General features: G+C 46.9%; 1 protein-coding gene and 1 long non-coding RNA gene across 3 annotated transcripts in view; both read left to right on the top strand.

The window, feature by feature from the left end:
- The window catches only part of LOC143442301 (uncharacterized), a 10,899-nt gene extending 10,415 nt beyond the window's left edge, over positions 1-484 (top strand). The window contains exon 3 of the long non-coding RNA XR_013110345.1: positions 1-484. This exon is cut by the window's left edge and continues 128 nt beyond it. This is a non-coding gene — a long non-coding RNA (uncharacterized LOC143442301).
- Positions 485-11,862: 11,378 nt separating this feature from the next.
- On the top strand, positions 11,863-25,526 carry Agmat (agmatinase (putative)). Of its 2 annotated transcripts, XM_076933815.1 has the most exons (8): positions 11,863-12,247; positions 13,911-14,113; positions 19,693-19,741; positions 20,670-20,865; positions 22,274-22,453; positions 24,157-24,213; positions 24,599-24,683; positions 25,270-25,526. In XM_076933815.1, exons 1-8 carry the CDS (start codon positions 11,964-11,966, stop codon positions 25,341-25,343), a joined length of 1,128 nt encoding a protein of 375 aa, XP_076789930.1. In that variant the 5' UTR covers positions 11,863-11,963; the 3' UTR covers positions 25,344-25,526. The 2 variants fall into 2 exon arrangements, with proteins under 2 accessions (XP_076789930.1, XP_034359519.1); XM_034503628.2 differs by lacking the exon at positions 24,157-24,213 and having other exon boundaries at positions 11,890-12,247.
- The last annotated feature ends 538 nt before the right edge of the window (positions 25,527-26,064 follow it).

Raw genomic sequence — 26,064 nt, 5'->3', positions numbered from 1 at the left:
ACAGCAAGCACCGTCATCTGCCTAACTTCATTGTTTAGATCGAGAGATCAATATTTTTAATGCAAGAATCAGCGCTGGGCAAGACTACAAAATGGGTCAAAGTTCATCTGTGGCAAACTCAACCTCCTTGCTCCTTCCTCTGCTCCTGGACGCTCCTCCTTTGCTTCTTCTCCTCGACTCTTAAGGTCCTTTTCCAAAACCTGCTCTTGCTCGGTCTGGTAGAACATGCCTTTAATCTGGAGGGAGAAGCAAACTCCATTAGTTTGAAGCCAGCCTGGTCTACAAAGGGAGTTCCAGGCCAGCTAGGGCTACATAGAGACCTTGCGTCAAAAACAAACAAAAAATGTGCTCTTTAGAAAGCATCAGCCAGGCGGTGGTGGCGCATGCCTTTAATCCCAGCACTTGGGAGGCAGAGGCGGGCGGATTTCTGAGTTCCAGGCCAGCCTGGTCTACCGAGTGAGTTCCAGGACAGCCAGGGATACACAGAGAAACCCTGTCTAAAAAAAAAAAAAAAACCAAAAAAAAAACCCACCCCCCCAAAAAAAAAACAACAACAAAAAAAAAAATAGAAAGCATCAGAACCAACCCTAATATTTTTATGGCTGCTGAAAATTTTTTTTTCTGAGGTTTTTTTTTTTTTTTGAATTTTGATAGGGAATAAAAGTATCAGTTGCAGGCGGCAGATCTGTAGGTAGAGGCTCGGGGAAACTTCTGACTTGCTGCTGACACCTGAACACTTACTTCTCCTTGGCAAAAAAAAAAAAAAAAAAAAAAAAAAAAAAAAAAAATTCTTTTTCTTTCATTTCAAGTAACATTTTGCTACGAAGTGTGGTGTGGCACTAGGCCATAATCCCAGCACTCAAGAGACAGAGGAGAGGCAGGAGGATCACAGATTTGAAACCAACCTGGTTTGAAGCTTCAGGCTAAATTCTAAGACAGCCAGACCTACAGTTCAACAGTATCTCAGAAAACAAACAGGAGATAGCACCACCCATGTCCTTCTTGGAAAACGGATTATAAGTGTGAGGGAATTCCAAAACTAAGGCTATGAAGAACCCAGGCATGGCAACTCAAGCCAGTACTCTGGAGGTGGAGGTAAGTTTGTTATGAGTCTGAGGCTAGCCTAGGCTCCAAAATGAATCCCAAGCCATCTTGGACCACAGAGAGAGGGAAAGGCCTGTTTTATAAGGCCAAAGCTCAAAACTGTTTAAGGGTATAAACACACAACTTTAAAGATACAGAGTCATTAAAAAGTCTCCTGGGTGGGCACTACCAATATTTTGGGTACAATAAAAGGTTTTTAGTCACCTGGGATAACTTAACAGAACTGTTTTTCTACGTTTGTTTTTGAGAAAGTCAAATGTGGTCTCAACTAGCTTCAAAGTCAGATTAAGGCTCAGGAGGGCCTTGAATTCATCACTGTCCTTCCCTTTCGCCTGGGCCACAGGCTTACCCTCTTCAGTATAGGAACTGAGCTTGCTACTAATCGAGCTGCATCTAAAGATGTATTCATTTTGTGTGTATGGATAGTTTGCCTACAGGCATTGATAATATGTGTAGCCCATACAAGCCTGATGGGTTGGATCCCCTGAAACTGGAGTTACACACAGTTGTGAGCTGTCATGTGGGTGCTACAAATTGAAACCCGGGTTCCCTAGAGGATCAGACAATTCTCTTAACCGCTGAGCCATCTCTCCAGCCTCCAGACGACAGGGTTTGGAGACAGTCATTCTATGTACCCTTGACTGGCCTGCTATTCACTATGTAACTAACTCATGGCACACTTCCTGCCTCAGCCTCCTGAGATTGCAGGCATAGCCCCTCCCACTCCTGGCTAGAACTTCTTCAGAGTAGTACGGTTCTTTATTTCTTCCAAAAGTATTAAGTTATGGGGGAGTGCATGCCTCCACTTGCTGTAGGGAAGTGGATCAGCTTGGGTTACAACCAAAGCCCTGTCTCAAATACTTAAATACATAAAAGCATGATTCAGAAGTAAACTTTTGAAGTGCAGGAACTACTCTAGCAGGGCTGTACGTCTGGTTACAGCCGCTTTTCCAGGCAGAAAGAATTCCGCATCCTTAAAAGTTCACTTTTCGCCACGAAATTCTTTTGGCGTCAAACCGTAGCTGAGAACTTTCTCTTCCTTGGGAAGACAGGCTTTAGTCTGAAATCGACCACGTTCTCTATAGAATCGCTTCCCACGCAGTCTCACGAAAAGTCTTTGAAACGCACTTGGGGACCTCCGTGGTCACCTCTGGCCAGAAACCGCAATGCGCCTGCGCAGCGGCACGGCGTGTGGCGCGCCGGCGTAATGGGCGTGTACGTCTAACCACGTGACTCTCCAACCAAAGCCTACATCTGCGAGTGAGGGGCTGGGTTGCTAGGTGACTGTGGACCGGGCAGATGTTGCGGAAGTAAGGGTCCGGCTCAGCCCTGCAGAGTGAAGCTTCTCGTGCTGCTGCTCTTCCCTGGGTCTTGGAACCCTCATGGTCCTGCTTCAGAGAAAGGGTCAGATCCCACGTGATGCAGGGATGTGACCGAGTCCTGATCATAGCTTCCCAAAGGGAAGCTGGTTGTTCACGCCATGAATGGTTGTTACGAAGGATAACTAATTCAAGAATAATAATTCGATTTTTTTTTTTTTTTTTTGGTTTTTTTTTCGAGACAGGGTTTCTCTGTATAGCCCTGGCTGTCCTGGAACTCACTCTGTAGACCAGGCTGGCCTCGAACTCAGAAATCCGCCTGCCTCTGCCTCCCAAGTGCTGGGATTAAAGGTGTGCGCCACCACCGCCCGGCATAATAATTCGATTTAAAAAGACAAGAGCGAAGGTGCTGAGGGCGTGGCTCAGTGGTACAATGCTTGCCTTGAATTCTCTAGGTCCCTAGGTTGGATCTGCAGTAACAGCAAAAGACTTCCACAAGGAAAAAGTGCAAATATTTAAAGAAACTTTTGCACCTTTTGAGGCAAGTGCTGGGATCATGGCAAGTTCCATCACGGCAAGTGCTTGCTGCAGATGGAATCCAGGCCTTCAACTCTTGGACATCAGTGCTCTTCCTGGAAGTCTGAGGAGATAGAGTGCTTGCCTAGCATGCAAGAAGGTCCTGGGTTCGATTCCTAGAGCAGCATAAACTGGACATTCATCTGTGAGTGTACTACTCTGTGGGTCTCGGTAGGCGTTCAGACAAACCTCTGCTATATAGCCAGTTTAGGATTGCCCAGGGTTATATGAGATCCCATCTCAAAAAACCAACAAGCAGGTTATGATGGCGCAGGCCCTTAATCTGTATACTCCAAAGGCAGAGGCAAGCTGATCTCTGTGAGTTGGAGGCCAGCCGTAGAGAGTTGTAGGACAGCCAGAACTACATAGAGAGACCCTGTTTCAAGAACACAAAAGTATGATAACTAAAACCTCAAACTAATGGAGGCTGGAGAGATGGCTTAGCAATTTCTTTTTTCTCTTTCTTTCTTTTTTTTTTTTTTTTTTTTTAATTTTAATTTTTTTTTTTTTTCCGAGACAGGGTTTCTCTGTATAGCCTGGGCTGTCCTGGAACTCACTCTGTAGACCAGGCTTGCCTCAAACTCAGAAATCCACCTGTCCCTGCCTCCCAAGTGCCTCCCAAGGTATGCAAGGGTACCTTCATGCATATGGTACACCTAAACTCAACACATGTATAAATGCAAAATGTTAAAATATAATAGCCAGGCGGTGGTGACACATACCTTTAATCCTAATACTTGGGAGGCAGAGGCAGGTGGACTTCTGAGGTTGAGGTCAGTCTGTCTACATAGTGAGTTCCAGGACAGCCAAGACTACACAGAGAAACCCTGTCTTGAGACCCCCACCCCCACCTCCCAAGCAAGTGTTCAATATCAGGCCTCATATTGTAGCTGGGACTAATGGTTTTCTCTCAGATGCTTAATACTAAAAGAGAATCCTTTCTAGATCTTGGATGTCTTCTTGTCTGTATGTCTGTGTAGAGTTCTCTCTTCCCTGGCCTTTTGTCCTTTGAATTGGAGCTGCCCTTTTCTGCCTGGCCTCCCAGCCTTCTGTTCCTCTAAGGCAGTGGCTCCCCACCTTCCTAATACTGTGTCCCTTTAATACAGTTCCTCATCTTATAGTCACCCCCAAGCCAGGAAATTATGTTTGTTGCTACTTCATAGCTGTAATTTCGCTACTGTTACGAATCGTAATGTCAACATCCACTATGTAGGATATCTGATATGCGATCCCCCAAGTGGGTAGCGATCCCACAGGCTGAGAACCATGGATCTAAGGCATTTCATTGAGCTTGGCCTCAGTTTTCCTTCTTTGGATTCTATGCTGGAAACCCTGAAAATGGGGAACTGGGTGAAATAGCAAGGATCCTCTTATTTGTCTTTTCCCCAAACGTTCCTGTCCTCTGTGGCCTGACCTTATTTGGTTTTTGGTTGTTCTAGGCAAAAGGGAACAAAAAACAAACCAACATTTTTTCTCTCTTTCTCTTTCTGCCTCTCTCTGTCTGTCTCTCCTCTCTCTCTTTCTTTCTACACACACACACACACACACACACACACACACACACACACACACACGGACGGGGAATCTCACCATGTTGCTCTGGCTGGCCTAGAACTCAGAGACTCACTGTCCCCTGCCTCCCACTGCTGGGATTAAAGGCATGAACCACCATGCCAGATCCAAACCATTTTCCCTATCTAGATTTCTGGAAACAAAAGTTCAAATATTACACCAATTTAAGGCCATTTTTTTAACCACTCCATATGCTTGAGTATTAAAAGTTTTGGAGCTACAGAAATGACTCAGGAGTCAAGAACACTAGCTGCTCTTACAGAAGAAGAACCCAAGTTCTCAGCAGCTTACAACTCTCTGTAACTCCAATTCCAGGAGAGCCAATGACCTCTCCTGGGAGTCTTGAGTACCAGTGGGCAGTAGTGGCACAAACAGAGAAACCTTATCTCAAAAAACAAACAAAAAGTAGTTCATAGGCAAACATGCAGGCAACATGTCCATACATGTAAATAAGTAAATAAACATTAAAGCCCCTTATAAGTTAGACTATGTCTTGTTGAGCTTACAACCAGTTACTCCTAGGGGAGAGAGCTATTACAGGACTTCTTATCCTCGACAGACTTAACCAGCACCTGGCACTCAGCTGACACTTGGGCTCTGTGGATAAACTATTTTGAGCAAACAGCTGTTGAGCAGCTTGGGGTGTTTTCATCCCGAGTTTGTTGACAGGCAACTCCTTCCTGCCAGCTGCAGATATAAGGCAGGCAAAATGGCCACGTCTGAGCCTTGTAACTCACGCCTGTAATTATCTATGAAAACACACCCTTTAAAGAACAGTTCAAAGCTAGAGTGATTGCCTTACATGCACAAAGCCTTGGGTTTGATCCCCAGGACCCCAAAACATACAGAACGACTTCATTTCAGCAGATGAGGGACATTGGCTACACAGGAGGATTGCTTGAGCCCAGGAATTTCAGATATATGTGTTCAGTGTAGACAGATTCCATGTCAAAAACTCTTAATCCCAGAACGTATGTATAACCTATGCTAACAGTAGCTTCCACCATGCCGAGTGAATGATTGAAGGAGACCCCTGTCCACGGCCCTGGGCCCACCCTTCTTTTCTGGTAGATGATCATATAGAAGATCTTGAATTCCCTCCCAGTCTGACTCCAACAATGTTCAACTCTGATGCTCTTTTCCCATCACTGGTTGGGTCTTCCCTGTATGTAAGTGTATGTTCCCTCATTTTCTCATGACCCAGAAAGCTCATTTTAGATTAGACAGTGAAGGGGAGGCCAGTTACTTTGGTGTTTGGATCTGAATGTGGTTGGTTGGACTGGCTGGCCATGTTGCCCTAGGTCTTTAATCCCAGCACTTGGAAATGGAGGCTGGCTGATCTCCGTGAGTTTGAGGTAACACTGGTCACTGGTCACGAGGGGAATTCCAGGCCAGCTTGGACTATGTCTCAAAAAACAACCAAACCAAAAAAAAAAAAAAAAAAAAAAATACAAACAAAATCACTACCACCACCAAAATCAAGTCAAGCCTCCCCCCTCCCCCCCTTGTTTATAGGTAGTTCCAGAAAGTCTGGATCCTCCTGCCTGAGTTTGGGATTACAGGTCATGTCAAATTGTGGCAAAGGACACTACAGACTTGATATAGCCAGAAGTCCCCACCCTGTCTCTGCTTACTCTCAATGTCTTCTTAGTTCCTCCTCCACCTTCCTGCTGTGATGTCATACCATTCAACCATCAGGAGGAATCCTGTTAGGTCGGTTCATCTTGTTCGATATAGCCTAGACTCACCTGAGGAGAAGGGCATCTCAACTGAGAAATTCCTTAGATCAGATTGGCTTGTGGGCATGTCTATGGGAAGAACCTTTATTGATAACTGATGTCGGAGGACCCAGCCCACTTTGGGTGGCACCATCCCCTAGGCAAGTGGTCCTGGGCTTTATAGGAAAGCATGAGCCTGAATGAGCCAGCAAGGACTGTCCTCCGTGAATCCTGCTGTACCTCCTCAGCTGTGAGTGAGTTCGTTGATCAGAGGTAATATTGGGTGGAATGGCAAGCAGGCTTGCTTTCAAGTTCCTGCCTCAACTTCCCTCAGTGATAGACTGTGATCTCTAAGCTGACATGAACCCTTTGTTCCCTAAGTTGCATGACAGTTCCTCTTGGTATTTCCCCTCTACTGACCACCCCAACCCCCACTTTTGGAGTATAAAGTCTTACTTGCTATGCTGTATTGATTTGAGCCATTCTCTCTCTCCGGCTGCTGGACCAATTGTCAAAGCAGTCCCTAGCTCCACCACAGTTGTCTGCCTTCTCATTCAAATATGATTGGGGGTGTGTTTTTATATAACAATAAAATGTATTCATGATGCTCTGGTTTGATGCTCTCTGTCCCTGGAAGGATCTCGTGTTCTGTGGCTTTACGAGGCACAGGTCTAATGGGAAAATATTAACCCATGTATTGGAATGTAATCCACGAAGAGCTTAGACTACTTCTCAGGGCATGTGGGTTCGTTCCCAGGAGAATACGGTGTTAGGAAAAGAGCATGCCCACCCTTCCTCACCCTTTCACTTCCTGCTTCCTGTCTGGTCACTCCCACGTGCTGCCTGCCATGGGATACCTTCCATCACCAAGCCTTCTTTAAAGGTCTGACCTGATAGTGTTGTCCAATTTTGGACCTTCAGACTCTAAAACTGGATTTCTCTTCCTGACTGGATTCCTCCTTCTCCTCTCTCTTGGGGGGGGGGGTCTCATGTATCCCAGGCTATCCCCCAAACTCATTCTGTAGCCCAGGAGAACCTCGAACTTCAGATCCTCCCATGCCTAACTCTCAAATGTTGTGATATATGCACAAGCCACCAGACTTGGAACCATGCTGGGAACCAACCCCAGGGCTCCATTTATGTTAAGACCAGTACTCTGCTAACTGATTTGCATCTCAAAGCTACTAAGCCTCATTATAAGCAACCAGCTTCAGGTATTTTGTTAAGCAGCAGAAAGAGAACTAAGCATGGCTTTACAAAAGTTATGGAGGCTGGAGAGACCTCTCAGAGGTAAGAGCACTTCCAGAGGACCCAGGTTCCATGCTCAGGACCCCTATGATGCTCATAGCCATCTGTAACTCCAGTTCCAGGAGATCTGACACCCTCTTCTGGTCTCCATGAACCTCAGATACACATAGCTGGGTGTGGAGGTGCATGCCTTTAATCCCAGCATTTTTGAGGCAGGCACAGGTCCCAGTCTGGTCTAAAAAATTAGTTCCAGGACAGCCAGGACTACAAAGGGAAACCTTGTCTCGGAAAACAAAACAAGCAAACAAAAAAGGCGTCACCCCAGCATGGTGCTGTGTGCCTGTAATTGTAGCACTGAGAAAACAGATGCAGGAGGATTGACATTTGGAGGCCAGCCTGGGCTAAGTAGAAAAAAAAAAAAAAAAACTTAAAGGAAACAAGAGGGCCCAAGCCACAGAGGTGTTATTGATAACAATAAGGTATCTTGAGCCATACATTGAGCTGGCCCTGCCACAAGGTCATGTCTGTGCTTCTGCAGGCAGAGACAAGTTCAAAGTGCTGACGCCCACAGAAGCCCTGTCTCACGGAACAGGTCAGAGAGATCCACACAGGCATGTCCTCACACTCTGGCGCCCACTGGCACTGGTATGTGTTTGTTTTTCTAAAGCCGTCATCACCCCTAGAACGGGTCTGCACAGCCTCAGATCCTGTCAATCATTCACCCACTCACAAAGCATTTACCTGATTTGTACACGGTTCAGAGCAGCCCTTGGGCCAGCCGAGAGAATGAAGCCTGTACTGGAGCCTAGAGTTTGCAGGGACAAGACCTTCCCCTGTCCAGTTGCATAAAGGAAACAGAGAGTAGTTCATTGGAACTGGCTTTCCATCCCCAGCACTGGGGGACGGGGGAGACGGATGGAAACTACATGATACTCAGTTTCTTCTAGTGAACATTCCACTGAAGTAAACTAGGGGAACGGCAGTGGAGGAAAGTCATAGATTCGAAGAAAAAGTATTTAAGGGCTCTGATTTGAACACACTTTCCTTCCAGGCTGCTGTCTGCTTGGTCATTGCCCCGGCCAATGTCTGTGCACCACAGACATTCCGTATGTGTGACATCACCTTGCCCTTGTGTTTCTGAGACATCACCCACAGTTAGCTTGAACTCTGTTCAAAATGGCTGTCCAGCTGGACAGGGCCAGACACAGGGAACACAGACTAGGATTGGCCACCTGGGCTGCTCTGCCCAGAGCCCCCAGCCAGCATGGGTGTCTGTTCCCCACCTTCCAACTACAGGCTCATTCTTCTGTGTCCTCTGGAGCCACTTCCAGTGGGGCCCTGGGGTGGGTATTTTGTTTTTTATAAGATATATACATTTAAGTGTTGACAAGGAGCACCTTGAGGTAGGCTTTTTAAAGTTTATTTTAAATTTATTTTTATGAATATGGTTTTGCCTGCATGCACATGTGTGCACTTCTCACATTCTTGGTGCTGGTGGAGGACAGACGAGGGTGTCAGATACCTGGAGCTTAAGTTACAGATGGTTGTGAGCTACCCTGCTAGGCACTGGACCTGGGTCTTCTGCAAGAATAGCCAGTGCTTTTGTGCTTTTAGCTACTGAGTCATCTCTCCAGACCCTTTATCGACCTAATCCATCTACCTTTCTCTCTCTCCCTCTCTCCCTCCCTCCTCCCTCCCTCCTCTCTATCTATTTCTTTCTATCTTTCTTTCTTTCTTTCTTTCTTTCTTCAAGCCCTGGCTGCCCTGGAACTCTCTCTGTAGACCAGGCTGGTCTCAAAGTCAGAGATCTACTGGCTCTGCCTCTTGAGTGCTGGAGTTACATGTGTGCACCACCACACCTGGGGTTACAGGTATGCACCACCATACCCAGCTCCACTTTTCACTTTTACTTGGCCTCTGAGGTGATGTCAACAGATGTTTCAAAGCTGAGCTGGTGCTTCCTTGTGGGGATGACAGGGTGGGACATCAGACTGTAGAAGCTTCCCCGAATGAGGAGTCCTCTGACTGCAGAAAAAAAACATCACTTCAATGTGAAAAAAGATAGTCTTGAGGAAAGCAGGGAGGTGGGGAAACACCAGAACATCCATCTGGAAGGTCACACTTTGGGCATGAGGAGGGATGGTTTTCCCAGTCACAGGCACAATGTGCCAGACGCACAGTGGGTGCCATAAATATTTATTTATGAGAGGAGTGAAAAGAAAACCAGCCATGAGAAAACAAGGTGTTCCAGGACAAGTGTCTGGAAACCATGTTAGAACCATTAGAACCAGCATCGAGGGGAACAGGTTATTTCATTTGTTCTGGAAAACAGCCAAACATGCCCTGACACCTCCTCTAACACTCAACACCCATTACTGACCTTAGAGAACTCTGTCCTGTCTTCCCTTGTCCATCCTAGAATGAGGGCTGTGGTGCTTTATGTGTGACCTTTACATAAAGGTCATGCATCAAGGCAAGTCAGGGGTTCTCTTTCTAGCCTTGGCTGTCCAGAAACTCACTCTGTAAACCAGGCTGGCCTCGAACTCACAGAGTTCCACCTGCCTCTGCTGGGATTAAAGGTGTGAGCCACCACTGCCTGTCTTACCCAGGTCTTTTTGAGCCACTCAAACAAAATACACACATCACACCTGTTTGTGGTTTCCTGGTTGGTTTTCTTTTTTTCACATTTATTTTGTGTATGTGTGCACATGCTCCTGTGGAGGTCAGAGGACAACTTTTAGGAGTCAGCTCTCTTCTGGATTGTACTCTGTTTGCTCAGCTTGTCAGGGGATGCCTTTACCAACTGAGCAATCTTATGCCACCAATCCCTGAGGGATTTGTTTTTTTTTCCTTACAATTAAGGAGAGGACAGCTCCTTAGCAGGCTTGCTGGTGCTGTGCCTTCCTCTATAGCTTAATATTAAATTATTTGTAAAGCATTACAAAATTAAAAACAATAACAACAACAATAACAACAACAACAAACCAACCAGGATGTCACAACAGGCGGCAGTGGTGCACACCTTTAATCCCAGCACTAGGGAGGCAGAGTCAGGCAGATCTCTGAGTTTTAGGACAGCTTGGTCGACAGAGGGAGTTCCAGGACCGCCAGGGCCACACAGAGAAACCATGTCCTGAAAAATCAAGCCATCCAACCAATCAAACAATCAAACAAAACAACAGCAGCAACAACAACAGGAAAACCCAGGACACTGCGATAGAATGTACCTGGAGCTAGTGTTTCCGGGGTAAACCAGGCTGACTTCAAACTCACCAAGACCCCTTCCCCCTCTGCCTCCCTAGTGCCGGGATTAAAAGCTGACATGACGCCCAGCTGTAATGCATTTTTATTTTATATTCTCTTTACTCAGAGTACCACTGAAGGGCTTTGCAGATATGATGCAAATATTCTACCCCTGGCTATCCTTTAAGAAAAAAAAAGTTGAGCCTGGTGTCAAACGCCTTTATTCTGTGCTGAGGCAGATAGATCTCTATGATTCTGAGGCCAACCTAGTCTACATAGGCGGAGCACCCTGTCTCTCAATTTAAAAAAAAAAAAAAAAAAAAAAAAAAAAAAAAAAAAAAAAAAGACTTCTGTTTCCTGAGAATTCCAACCCCAAACATTTCCTTTCTCTTTTTTCTCATCTTTTATTTATGTATTTGTTCTTGTGTCTCTGTACAAGTGTGTGCGGCTGCCTTAGGGCCTCGGAAGGAGCTGCTGGAACCTGGAGTTACAGGATCCTCCTGGAGTATCAGGTCAGTTTCTTGATGATGTGGGAGGCAAGAACCAAGGCTGGGTGCTCTGCAAGAGCAGCGCAGGCTCTTTCCTTCTGAGCCATCCCTGTAGACTTCAAGACATTTCATTCATATATATGAAGATTCATATATATATATAATCTAGGATTGTTCTAATCTCAGGATTTGAGATGTACAGACAGGAGAATCAGGAGTTCGAAGTCATTCTCAGGTAGAGGATAAACTGGAGGCCAGCCTGTGCTGCTTAAAACAGCAAAAAACAAACAACACAATATTACTTTGGTTGAGCCTGTTATCAGCACTGAAAGCCAACCTGGGCTATACAAGTTCCTTATCAGCCTGGGCTACAAATGAAACCGTTTGTTAACAAAACAGCACAACAACCACAAACAAAGCAAAATAAAATTACTCTGAATAGGAGAGTCAGCCAAAGGCCAGGTGTTGGGGGGGGGGAGGGAGGAATAAACCTGGGCCACGGTAGGTGGGCATGAATGGGGATCCCTGACCTGGCTCGTTGACCACCCAGGGGCTGAAGTCCAGAGCTGGGCAGGTGGAGAAACGCTTGGGCTTTGGGGCCCTCCCAGCCTCTTTGATCCCAGGGTGTCCCTGCCCTTTGAACCCTGCAACTGGGGGCTGGCACGCTGGCCTAGTTAGGCTTCTCAATAGGCGGCATGCTGCGGCTGCTGAGCTCCAGCTGGGCCCGGGGCGCAGGGTCTGGGGTGGCCACATGGGGTCCCTCTGCGGGGCTCTTCTGTCCTGGGTGCCCCGGGATCCGCCAGGCTTCAGATGCCTCAGATACCACACGTCACCAGTCCCCCACCTCTCAGTCGCTGGTCCAGCTGGTGGGCAACTGTTCCATGATGCACCTGCCCCTGCAGTCCTCTCCCGAGGGGCTGGACGCTGCCTTCATCGGTGTGCCTCTGGATACTGGGACTTCCAACCGGCCCGGGGCAAGGTAAGGGCAGAAGCACCTGGGCTGGGGACACGTGGCTGGGCGTAGTAGCCAGAAGTGCAGAAGGTACACAGGCGAGCACCTTTTTTACCCAGGTCTTTTGGGGATCAGAGAGGGCGTTGGAGAAACTGATTTCTCTCCTCCCTCAACAAGCAAAGCCAAGGGCTTAACACGGGGTTGGAAGGCCAGTCACGATATCTCAGGGTCATTAGTGGCTTCTGTGTACTCTGGTAACCCCAGGAAGCTGAGGCAGCCCAGAAACGCCGGCTAGTAGGCCAGGAGAGTTTCTAGAACCCCTAGGCTCACTGGGATGCTAGGTGTGCACACTACTCTAATCACATCCCAGGGGACACTAGTTTGAAAACAGAAGTCCCTTCCCCAAGCCTCTAGCTATCAAAGTCAAAGAGACATAAAATCTATTTTCTTAATTAGAACGCATCAGCAGTTTCTGCTTTGGCCCATTACATCTGACTGTATCGGGCTGAATTTTAAAAGTTGTCATTTATTAAATGTCAATGAACCCAGGACAGTTTGCAAAGATGACCTCATGTAATTTTTTACAACCACACCATGAAATAAATAACGCTGTAATTCTAAAGACTAGGAAACAGAAATTGAGATCAAGGAGTTACCTAATGTCTTCTAATAAAGTGGTGGTGGGCAGGCTCTTGAATCTGGGGATAGAGGGACAAGTTTCTACTCAGCTTTCGAGGAGCCCTGGGTCTGATCTCTAGCAGTAAAAAGACAAACAGGCAAAGAACATAGCAGAGTGTATGTCACATGCTGGTACTTTAAAAAGAAACCCACAGGGTTTCTTTGGGTAACAGCCCTGGCTGCCCTGGAACTTGTTATATAGACCAGGCTGGCCTTGAACTCACAGAGATCTGTGCCTGCCTCTGCCTCCCAAGTCCTGGGATTGAAGGCAGACTAAATTTATTTTATTTTTTAAAGATTTATTTATTTATATTATGTATGTGAGTACACTATAGCTGTCTTCAGACACACCAGAAGAAGGGCCTCAGCTCCCATTACAGATGGTTGTGAGCCACCATGTGGATGCTAGAAACCAAACTCAGATCTTCTACAAGAGCAACCAGTGCTCCTAACTGAGGAGCCATCTCTCTAGTCCCTTTGAAAAAACATTTTATTGAAGCCAGGCATGGGGCATGGTGGTGCATGGCTTTAATTCCAGCACTTGGGAGGCAGAGGCAGGCAGATTTCTGAGTTTGAGGCCAGCCTGGTCTACAGAGTGAGTTCCAGGACAACCAGGACTACACAGAGAAACCCTGTCTCGAAAAACAAAACAAAACAAAACAAATAAATAAATAAATAAATAAAAATAAAATTAAAAAAAAAAAGAAAAACAAAAATTTCCAAGTTTTTTTTTCTTTTCTTTTTTTTTAAAGGCCCAAATATGAGCAGATGAATGGCTCTCAGAGGGGGATGTTTTAGACTCAGTGGCAATAGCTGGTCATTTCCAGACATGCCTTTTGCAGATTGTGGGACTGGGTGCTCCTGACTGCGGGTGGCTACAGGCTGAAAAAAGGCAGTCCCACAGCCCAGATTCACCTGTCCCAAATACTGAGAGTTGAGAGAGAAGCACCATTTAGGCACATCGAGCCTTCAGAGCTGTGTGGCAGCTGCATAGACGATTCCTCTTCTGCAGATTTGGACCCCGTCGCATCCGGGAGGAATCACTGATGCTGGGGGCTGTCAATCCCAGCACGGGAGCCCTCCCCTTCCAGTCCCTCAGGGTTGCAGACCTAGGCAACGTGAACATCAATCTCTACAACCTCCAGGACAGCTGCCGGCTAATTCGAGAGGCCTATCAGAACATCCTTGCAGCTGGCTGCATTCCTCTGACCTTGGGTAATGGCTGGTAGCCAGGGCAAGTGCTGCTTTTCCTCGGTGGTGGGGGAGGGTGGTTATTCAAGACAGCTGTTTCTCCAGGGGAAGCTACTGTGAACATGGACCCAGAAGGAAAGTGAACTTCAAATCCATTCATTTTAGTTCCAGGGGAAAGGTTATTTAACACTTTGGGAGGCCTGGCATGGTGGCTCCATAGTCAGACCCTGTCTCAGAAAAACAAAACAAAACGGGAGGTTGGGTAAGGTAGGGTAAGGCTTGTGAGGCATTTGTCCTGGGGCAGAAAAAAAAAAAATCAGCAGTCAAATCAATAAAGCAATATGAGTAACCCACTCCCTCCCTGCCTTTGCTCCAAGACCCAGGGTGACTAGGGGGATCTGTGTCACTGGTTTTCTTGTTGTTCATCCAAGAGTTTCTTTTTGCATTGATTTTTTTAATTGCTATTTTGTGATAGTATTGATCTTAGTTAATTAAGTTGTAGATTTTTGTTTGCTTCTTTCAAATATTCTACCCCTACATGAATGTCACCCAGTTCCCTCACCTTCCTCTCAACCCTCCAACTGAAAACTAGCATCTTCCTCCCCTACTCTCCTCCCAGCCTTTCATCTTAGACCTGTCACCCTCCTCCTAGTCCTTCATCTCAGACCTGTTACCCCTTCCTCACCCTCCTCCGAGTCGTCCATCTCAGCCCTGACACCCTCCTCCCTCACCCTCTTCCCAGTCCTCCATCCCAAATTTGTCACCCTCCTCCCTCACCCTCTTCCCAGTCCTCCATCCCAAATTTGTCACCCTCCTCCCTCACCCTCTTCCCAGTCCTCCATCCCAAATTTGTCACCCTCCTCCCTCACCCTCTTCCCAGTCCTCCATCCCAGACCTATTACCTTCCTCCCTCACTCTCCTCTCAGTCCTTTATCTCAGCCCTGTCACCCTCCTCCCTCACCCTCCTTCCAGTCCTCCATTCCAGACCTAAAGAAGGCTATCAACAGGATCTCCGTTGTAGCTTCTCAGCTTCACAAACAAAAACCATTTTTAGTGACTATGAAAATTGCAAGAGGGTCTTTCTTTTGTTCCTTACTTTTTTTCTTTTCTTTTTACATTTATTTACCTAGTGTGTGTCCATGCACACACATGTGTCACAGCACACATATAGAGGTCAGAAGACAACACTGGGGAGTCGTTGTCTCCTTCTACCACGTGGGTCCTGGCGCAAGCACCCTTACTGGTTGAGTCATCTCGCTTGCCCTCCAGTACATTGAACTGGTCAGGATTTGCATAAATGTACAGGGTACTGGTTCCTCTTCCTATCTACTTTGATTCACAAATTTAAACAATGTGAGTGGGTTTTTAAAATATATTCCTGTTAATTTTTGTTAATTTGGATGGCCTAGTTACTGGTTGTGGCAGAGTAGGGAGGGGAGGCTTCAGGCCACCTGCTTTTGGCAACTCAACCCAGATCTCACAAGCTGTTTCATAGTCCCATCTGTGCTTCTAGGTGCTTGGCTTCATCTGTCAACAGGTAGAGTGACAGACAGTGGGTTATCTCACTGCGTTATGGGTGGGGCACGAAGTTCACCAGCTCTTCTCTGTGTTTTGGATATTTGCTTCAATATAACTTAGCTATTGTTACTGTTAAGAATGATCAATACTAATACTAAGCCTGTACTGTTCAGCAGGGTAGCCTATACTCTTACATATCCCTGAGACTAAGGCAGGGGGACCACAAGTTCGAAGCTAGTCTGTACTGCAGAGTGAATTCAAGACTAGTCTGGGCAACTTGGTGAGATCCTGTCACAAGATTCAAAAAAGTGAAGAAAAAATAAATAAAAAGACAGTTCCAGCAAATAACAGCACACCTCCATCCCTGGATATGTACAAACAACACTGAATGTAACTGATAACATGTCTGCTCCGTGGTGCAGTTACCGGCATGGGTTTTATTGTAGATAAGAGAGAGAGGGGGGTCAGAGACATCTGGAAGAGTTCAGAACACTGATAAAAGGAAGACTGAATATAACCTGCAAAAGAGGGAGTGGGGAGGAGAGGAACAGTGAGGAAGAGAGACCAAGAGACTGGGCAAAAGAGAAGGAATGGAGCCTAAGAAATAGCAGGGCTATAAGGAGACGGAGGAGCTGGGGGAAGGAAGCCTGTGAGCTGAGGAAGTTTAGGGTAGGGGAGGAAAGAGCTAAGAAGTCTGGGATGTTAGCATTGACTCTGACGTGAGAAGCAGCATCTGAGGGAGCCTGGGGGCCAGCACAGCTTATCTCACAGACACAACACCAGCCATTTGTCCTTCTGCCAGCAGGGAGGGAAAGGGCTCCATTCAGTAGAGGGGAACCAGCTCATAAATTCCTGAGGAATGCTGCCTTCTGTCAGACCACCAGAATTTAGGAAATGGAGTTTTCTTTGGACCTGACACTAAACTCAATGAGATTTTAAGGAGGAGGAGAAGGCAATGGCACAGGGCTTGAGAGATGGCTCAATAGTTAAGAGAACTGATGGCTCTTCCAGAGATTCTGAGTTCAGTTTCCCAGCAACCACATGGTGGCTCACAACCATCTGTAATGGGATCCGATGCCCTCTTCTGGTATGTCTGAAGACAGCTACAGTGTACTCACATACATAAAATGAATCCTAAGGGGGCGAGGGGAAGGTGTAAAGCTGGAAGAAGGCTGTGTTGGAAAGGAGGGTTGCAGAGGGGATAGAGAGGGGGCAGTAGGGTGTAAATATGATCAAAACTCTTCCTGTGAACTGCTGGAGACGTGGTACTGTGGTTAAGAGAGGACTTGAGTTCAGCACTCAGCACCTATGTCAACCAGTACTCAAAATTATTTTAAAAAGATGTGGGAGGCAGAGGCAGGCAGATCTCTGGGCATTCGAGGCCAGGCCAGCCTGGTCTACAGAGAGAGTTCCAGAACAGCCAGCACTACACAGAGAAACCCTGTCTTGAAAACCAAAAAAAAAAAAAAAAAAAGGATGAAAGAAGAGGTCATTGTGTGGAGCACTGAGTTTAACCCCCAGTACAAAAAGTAAGAAACAAGTAAACAAATAAAATAGGTCAAATCTTGTTTTTTGTTTTTTGTTTTTTTTGTTTTGTTTTGTTTTCGAGACAGGGTTTCTCTGTGTATCCCTGGCTGTCCTGGAACTTACTCTGTAGACCAGGCTGGCCTCAAACTCAGAAATCTGCCTGCCTCTGCCTCCCAAGTGCTGGGATTAAAGGCATGTGCCACCACTGACTGGCAATAGGGCAACTCTTAACCATGTTAAAATTAATTAAAGTTCTGGGCTGGAGTGATGGCTCAGGACTTAAGAACACTGGCTGTTCTTGTAGATGATTCAGGTTCAAGTCCAGCTCACAATCATAACTGTTAACTCCTGTGGGGAGCCAACAGTAGGCGGCTATCATCCTTGCAGCCATCTTGAGCCATATACCCTGACAAGAGACTTGTTTACAATAGCCTACAACAGCTGAGCACACTCTGATAACATCTTATTTTAGATACCCAGGATTTTCCCTTGGGTGTGTGAGACTTAAAGGTGTGATTTAGAGATAAGACCTAAGGGCATGACTTAAAGGTGTGACTTAAAGGCGTGGCTTAGAAGTGAGATATAGAAAAGGCAAGAGGCAGACAGAAGAAATGAGTAGGCTTTAGACACTTGAGATAGGCAACTAGGATTAGACACTTGTACTTGGATGGTACTTGAGACTAGAATTTGGAACTGGAAACTTGGAACTTGGAGGCACTAGGGACTAGCAACTAGGGACTAGGAACTCAAGACTTGGGACTTGGACTAAGAATAGAGACTAAAGAATAAATGAGATTGAATCACACTCTGTCTGGTCTCCATTCCTCGAGTCTGTCCTCACTCTCTCTCTTGCTGAACCCCAACCCAAGGACTGGAGCAGCCTGGGGCAGTGCAGGCTCTAACAACTTAGCCCCCAAGTCTTTTGGCAGTGCGGGTCCCAACATTGACAGAGCGGTCCGAGACATTTTGGCTCACAAGCCTGGGGCAGAGCGGTTCTCGACATTTTTGGCGCCCAACGTGTGGCAGCTTGGGCCACAACAAACTTCAGTTCCAGGGGACTCAAGGTCTTCTGACCTCTGAGGGCAGGAGGCATGAATGAGGTATAGAGACATACATGCAGGCAAAACACTCAAACACATAAAAATAAATAAATCTTTACCAAAACGTTAAAGTAAAATACCTGAGCCATAGAGATGATTCTGTGTAAAAATGCTTGAATCTGATCCTTGGAACATACTGTAGGAAGGAACTGACTCAAGTTCTCCCCTGATCTCCACACATAGGCTATCAGCCATACACATCACACACACACACACGCACACACACACACACACACACAAATAAAAGCCAAAACAAAGGTAAAGTAGGATCCTCAGCTACCATATCAGGCAATACAGGCACAGACCATTTACTCCATCATGGGGAGAGCCATAGGGCAGAGTCACTTTGTAGAACAACTCATAAGCGTTGATTTATGTAATTTCCCCTTATGTGCCTGAATGTGGGTTTGTGCAAGTGAGTGAAGGTGCCAGTGAAGGCCAGAGGTGTTGGTCCCTGGGGTTGGGGTTCTGGATGGTTTGTGAGCTGCCCCGATGTGAGGGATGCCTGTTGAGCAGTACGTGCTTGAGCCATCTCTCCAGCTCCTGTCTCTGTTGATAAATGATGGTTGTAAGAGTAACTTTGATGCCACAGATGTAATTGTTGTCTTGGAGGCTTGGTACCTCCATCTGCTAACCTAGGCCTAGTCCTGGAAGCTTCTATACTATCTTATCTAGGCCTAGAATGTTTTCAGCCTCTGAGACTTGCTGCAGAATAAGCTCAGCCTTTCTTGTTCTTTCTGAGCTCTAACTGGCTAGTTCAATTCAGCTGTCCTGGCTCAAACTACTCTCCAAGCTGACTGATTCAAACTGATTCTCTTGGCTTCTGACTGAATTGCTCTGCTTAGCCTCATACTAACTTTGGCAATTTGTTCGAATCTTTTGGCTCCTTCTCATTCTCTGGCCCATTCTGTCTCCATCTGTGTCTAGCTTGTTCTCTCTCTGCAACCTGTCTTTGTACAACTGTCCCAGGAAAACTGCCTCTCTTCTCTGTGCTGCTCTCTCTTGTTACTTCTCTGTTCTCCTGAGAGTTGGATGTATCCTATTCTGTCAAATCTTTCTCTGATTCATCACTTTGTCTGCCTCTCAATTCAACATCACTTTCAAACACGGGTGCTTCCTTCTACAAACTAGTTTTACCTTCATTGTTTGGGATTAAAGATGTGTGTACCAAGGGTGTGTCTGTATCCCAGCCAGAGGGATTAAAGGTGTGTGCTAAGGCTGAGCCACACAACAACTAGTAACAGCTTTTCCCAGTAAACAACACAATCTCACAGTATGATCAGATACCATGTAACAGACGGGGAAGGCATTTTCCTTTTAAAATGCCACCCATGGCCATTTAGCTGTGGGTACAGTTTTGTGGTATACCCGAAAGGGTGGCAGTGTTGGGGACTTATGGATTGTTGCATGTGATGGTCTTGCTCATGTTTGCAGATGTGTTCTGTTTTCTTTCTGTAGGTGGAGACCATACAATCACATATCCCATACTGCAAGCCGTGGCAAAGGAGTAAGTCCCAAGGTTGCAACACTCAGGAGCTAAGGTCCAGGTTGCTACTAGGTGACATCAAGTGACCACTGTGGGTGGGGGTTGGGGGGGGTTATTGGAAATTCCTCACTGAGCTGTTTCTGTGGCTCAAAACTAAGACTGGACTCCATGTGTGTCTGTCAGTCATCAGCTTGGCACACTTTCCCTTGGCCTATATCTGCCACGGTATACACACACACACACACACACACACACACACACACACACCATCTGCATTTTCAGTTAGCCCATAAGTCCCAAGTGAGACATACAAACTACCTTCTGTTTGTTTTTCTATGCAAGCCAAATATAAAATATTGACAGGGGGAGGCCCTGTTCCCCATCCCCAACCCCATAGACTCCTTCCTTGCCTGGACAACAGAAACTAGATTTTTCAGTAGATGCAAGTCTACTGATACCAATCAGCTTTGGCTGACTTAGTTGGAGGGAGGAAGGGAGGTGGGAGCTTCAGAATTTGTTTTAGGGAAGCCATGTGGGCAGCATTCTGATTGGGCACTCTGGGCGAGCACGTGGATAACATTCTAACTGGGGTAGAGGGGTATGTGGGTAGCATCGTGACTCTGGGTGGGGGTGGAGTCAGTCTTGTCAAGCTGTTCTAGCCTCCCACTAGCAAGGACTGTGTTCATCTGTCGTGTCCAGCAGGGCTGATGGAGAGGAGCAGGCTCAGAACGTCCCGTTGGTGCCTGAGCTGGAGAACAGGTGGCTCTGACTGGTTTAGCCTTTACAGAGCTCTGTCTTGAGCTATTGTCCTCTCTGAAACTCTTGGTTGCAGGCCAGTCCTGTCTGCTTCTGCCTGGTTTCTCCTAGGTGAGCTAAACACAGAAAGCAGATGCAAGGCAGGCAACTGATGCCAGGACCTCTGACCTCTGAGATGCTGTTTTGCCCCCAGGCATGGCCCTGTGGGTTTAGTGCATGTGGGTGCCCACACTAACACCATGGACAAACATCTGGAGGAGAAGGTCTACCATCAGACACCTTTCCGCCGAAGTGTGGATGAGGGACTGCTGGACTGCAAGCGAGTGGTCCAGATAGGCATCCGGGGCTCCTCCAGGACGCTGGATCCCTACAGATACAGTCGGAGCCAGGTGATGGATGGACGACCCTCTCTGTCCCGCAGAGAGTCTTCTGCCTTGTCAAAGGGGGAGTCAATGGTGCTTTACTGAAGTTCAGAAAGTGAGGCTAGGGTTAGATGTGGCAACACAGGTCTGTAGGCCCAAACCTCAAGAGTGCAACACCACTCACAGTTTCAGATCGAATTCCTGGCAAGCCTGGCCTACAGGAGATCTTGTTTGAGGATAAAACCAGAAATGGGCTGGCACCATGGTTCACGGAGTAAAGTGGCTTGCCGTTAAGTTTGACGACCTGAGTTTGATCCCCAGCACCCTCATGGTGGAAGCAGAGAAACAACTCCAAAAGTGTGCGTGCCTGTGCTTCTCTCTCTCTCTCTCTCTCTCTCTCTCTCTCTCTCTCTCTCTCTCTCTCTCACACACACACACACACACACACACACGCACACACACACACAAGAAAAAGCAAGTGGAGATGAAAAGCTCAATTTTGAACCAAGTGAGTCATGTGGCAAGAGTATTGATTCTTGGTTATTACTGATTTCTGCTTTTGTGTTGATTCAGGATCTTATTCTGTAGCCCAGGCTGGCCTGCAACTCATAGTGATCCTTCTGCCTCAACCTCCCAAGTTTTTGGGATGGCAGGTGTGAGCCACCGTGCCTGGGGGACATTAATGACGCAGAAGCTGCATGTTGCTGTGCAGCAGAATTAAGCAGGAAGCCACCTCCTTGGGGGCTGCTGGCTTAGAAGACATGGGGTGTGAACCTGTTTTAGGGTAAACCCCTTCTTAGTGTTTATTGTAACACCCAGCAGATGGAAAGCTCTGAGCTGAACACAGTGCAAGTATGTAGCCCTGGCTATCCCAGGACTTGCTATGTAGACCAGGCTGGCCCCAAATGCACAGAGATCCACCTGCTTCTCCCCCCCCGCCCCCCCGTGCTGGGATTAAAGGTGTGGGTTACCACATCTGCTCCTTCATTTTGCTTCGCTTTTAATTATATTTATTTATTCTTTGTGTGTGAGTGCCACAGCATAAGTATGGAAGTCAGGGGGCATTTGTGGAGCGGGTTCCTTTCTGCTATGTGGTGTCTTGGGGATTGAACTCAGATCATTCAGCTTGGCAGCAAGTACCTTTTCCCTAGCTGAGTTGTCTCAACTGTCTGGTCCTTTGGTTTTACAGTGGCAAGCCCAGTGTTTTGGACAGAAGCAGCTAGAAGCATAGTGACCAAGTTTCTCATGCTTGGTTTTAGCAAAGTCTCCTTTGTCATTCCAGCACTCAGGTCAGCCTTGACCTTGCTTCCTAACTTCATCAGTAGAGGCGGGACTGGTTCCCCTCATGGAAGCTGCAGTCAGATGTGATATGCATGTGTTATGCAAATTCTGGGGTCAGCTATCACCTCCAACTCTTTGACTCTGGCCTGTACAGGGCTTCCGTGTGGTCTTGGCTGAAGACTGTTGGATGAAGTCACTGGTCCCCCTGATGGCAGAGATCAGGCAGCAGATGGGGGGCACGCCTCTTTATGTCAGCTTTGCCATAGACGCCTTGGATCCTGCCTATGCCCCGGGGACAGGGACACCGGAAATTGCTGGGCTCACCCCTAATCAGGTAAGTGGGCTTTCCCAGTGGATTCCTGGGTATTTATGTATGTGTCTTCCACTCCATCCATGTCTCCCTTTCTCCCCCCACCCTCTGTGTGTGTGTCTGTGTATAAGAGAGAGAGAGAGAGAGAGAGACAGAGAGAGAGAGAGAGAGAGAGAGAGAGAAAATGCAAGAGAGTGAGCGAGCGAGCGAGCGAGCGAGCGAGCACCTGTGTGTACAAGTTCTCAGAGGCCAGAAAAAGCATCAGATCCCTCTGCCCTCTGGAGCTGGATTTACAGGAGGTTGGAAGCCACCGAATATGGGTGCTGTGAAACAAACTTGGCTTCTCTGCAAAAGCAACAAGCACTCTTAACTAGTGTTTTGTTTGTTTGATTTTGTTTTTGAAACAGCCTTGGCTGTCCTGGAACTCCTGTAGAGTATGCTAGCCTCAGACTCAGAGATCTGCCTGCCTCTGTCTCCCAAGTGTTGGAATCAAAGGTGTGTGCCGCTATCACCCTGCCAAGGGTGTATTCTTCACACTACAGTTGCCTAAGCCCTGTAGTCTTCAAGACTCAGGATACTTTTTTCTTTGGCTAAGGATAGCTGTGGATACCACCCAACACAAATTTGTAAACTTCCTTGAAACATTAAGATATTTAAAAACAAACAAACAAACAAACAAAAAAACCAAAACTGGACTGTGTGGTTCATGAGCATGAAATTTGTAGACCTTAATGTCATTTCACAATGTAATGAGGTTGTCATGAGTATGTCCTCAGGGTTGACTGTAGAAATGAGGCATTAGGCCGGGCGGTGGTGGCGCACGCCTTTAATTCCAGCACTTGGGAAGCAGAGGCCAGCCTGGTCTACAGAGTGAGTTCCAGGACAGCCAGGGCTACACAGAGAAACCCTGTTTTGAAAAACCAAAAAAACCAAAAAAAAGAAAAAAAGAAATGAGGCATTACTTTGAGTTGTTTATCTGTGGTTTTCTAATTTTTAGTTTTGTAGTTAGGGATTAAACCTGGGCCTCACAAGTGCTAAGCAAGTGTTCCACCCCAGAGCTCTGAGAATCCCTTCTCCTTCTTCTTTTCTCCTCCTCCTCCTCTTCCTCCTCCTCTTCCTTTTCTTCCCCCTCCTCTTCCTCTCTTCTTCTTTTTTTCTCCCTCTTCTTCCTCCTCCTCCTCTTCTTTCTTTGCTGTCCTGGAACTTGCTCTGTAGACTAGTGTGGCCTTGAACTCAGAGATCTATGGGCTTCTTCTTCCCAAGTGCTGGGGTTAAAGGTGAGCACCACCACCACCCAGCCCTCTAACATTATTTTGCCTCTAGTTCATCTACAGTCAATTCATGGAGAACATTTTGGAATGTCCCCTTTTAAGAATACTGAACACTGGGGCTGAAGATGTAACTCAGTAATAGCCTACATGCTTAGTATGAACAAAGTTCTATCAAACATTACCGGCCTCAAAGCAAAACACAACAAACCAAGCTCTTTGTAAAGTACGGACATGGAGTCTGACTACCTACCCAAGTGGCTGGAGCATTTTGGAGCCAAGCCTCATGAGCTGTGCTGAGATCCACAAGGGCAGGGTCTTTTCCTATTGCCCTAATTACCATGTCCTTGGAGGCAGGGTCTGAGTGGCAGGTTGTCCCAGGTGTACGTAAATTGCTTGAATGTTCTACAAAAGGAGGGTGTTCAGAACCATCTCTCACAGCCATTCTGTCCTGTCCAGAGCATTTCTGGAGTAATCCTGAGCCTCTTTTTCATGTGCAGGATGGAATCTTCTTTGGTAAGGCCTGCATACCTGTTCCTAAACCCCACCCCCACCCACATACCTTGAGTCAGTCATATCCATGTCCCCGTGCCTATCTTGTTTCTGAGCCTTAGCCTGTGTCTTTACCCACAGTGCTCTTTTCTTGTACTTCAGGAAGCCTTCCTTTGACCAGGCTGTTTCCTGAAAATTGCCTGTCTCAAGGATCTTGATACATGGCATTGCCTGGTTTGCTTGACTCCACTGTCACACCAGAGCCTAGTAGAGGGGCTGTGTACTGTGAATTGTGTACCTGGGCCACCAGCGTGGCTGTAGCCAGCACACGCCTAGGTCAAGTGTGGGTATCTGTGCCTCGATTGGTTGCTTTTTTATTGGAAATGACTGTCACCTTTACCTTGGACAGGCTCTGGAGATCATCCGGGGCTGCCAAGGCCTGAATGTGGTGGGCTGCGATCTTGTGGAAGTGTCCCCACCGTATGATCTCTCTGGTGAGTGAAGGGGAAGAATGAGCCACAGGTTGCTGTTGGTTTAAATTTAGATTCATCTAATGAGTCAGGCCTCCATGTTCACCTTGGGGACCCTGTAGAGAATGTCCAGCAGTGAAGAAAGAAGCCTGTTACCACAAACCCAACAAGCATGAGCTAATGCAAGGAACAAAACCCCTGGGAGGTGCCAGGTGTTGCTGCTTAGTGACAGGGTGGCTCAGTGGCATCACCTTTGATGTTTCATTGAGAAGCGAACTTGCAAAGCATGCTTTACTGTGAAGTAGGGGGTGGTTTCAGTTGACACCTGGGCAAAGCAGATGTCACTCCTGTAATTCTAACTGAGGAAGAAAGAAAAAAGCTTCTGTTTAGGCCTACTGGCCTGAGGGTGGTCCCTGAGCAGCCATTAGTATCAAAGGTCCCTCAGAATTCTCATAGTCTCCAAAAGATGCTTGGTAGGGACTGAAGGCACGTTCACAGGCAGATGGCACCCCAAGTTCAGAAGCCAGGGCTCTGGGAAGGCCAGAAGGTAGAGTCCTTGGAGAGTGGACTTGGAGGTGTGTGTCAGCTTCAGCCTTTCTCTCCCTTCCAGGCAACACAGCCCTCCTAGCAGCAAACCTGCTGTTTGAGATGCTATGTGCTCTCCCCAAAGTGACAACTGTCTGAGTCTGTGTTCCTGAAGACAACAGACTATGTCCTGTAAAAGCCTCAAGGACTTGTGAGCAAATAGGACCAAAGAAGGCTTTCTGTGAAGTGTCACCTGGCTGCACACAAGGACATTTCAGAACACTAACCCAAACAGCTCGTGTCTCTTTCCTTCCTAACATTAAAACATTTATTTAATTTTTACGTGTGTCTGGGTATGTGCATGTGTACCACTGTGTGCCTGTGGAGTTTAGAGGGGGTGTGGGATTGACCCTCTAGAACTGGAGAGCTGGACAGCTGTAGCACCAGTGCATGCGGGGAACTGGATCAGAGTCCTCTGTGACAGTGAGTGTTCTTAACTGACAAGTCGTCATCATTCTATCCAAGCTTACTCTTCGATACATGGTTTCTCTGTGTAGCCCTGGCTGTCCTGGAACTCACTCTGTAGACCAGGCTAGCTTTAAACTCAGATATCTGCCTGCCTCTGCCTCCTGAGTGCTGGGATTAAAGGTGTGTGCCCCCACTGCCCCCCGGCAAAATTTTACATTTCTTTTTTTTTCTTTTTTTTTTTTTTTTTTTTTTTTTTTGTTTTCTGAGACATGGTTTCTCTGTGTAGCCTTGGCTGTCCTGGACAAAGTTCACATTTCTAAGGAGAAATGTTGGCCAGAGAAATACAGCAGTCCCAGGTCTGGTGGTGCACCCTGGTACACACCCGCAGTCCCAACACTTGGGAGGCTGAGGT

Source organism: Arvicanthis niloticus, chromosome 5 (genome assembly GCF_011762505.2).
Source record: "Arvicanthis niloticus isolate mArvNil1 chromosome 5, mArvNil1.pat.X, whole genome shotgun sequence".
Lineage (NCBI taxonomy): Eukaryota > Metazoa > Chordata > Mammalia > Rodentia > Muridae > Arvicanthis > Arvicanthis niloticus.
Note: the sequence above shows the minus strand (reverse complement) of the source record. Positions and strands in the feature narration are given on the sequence as shown.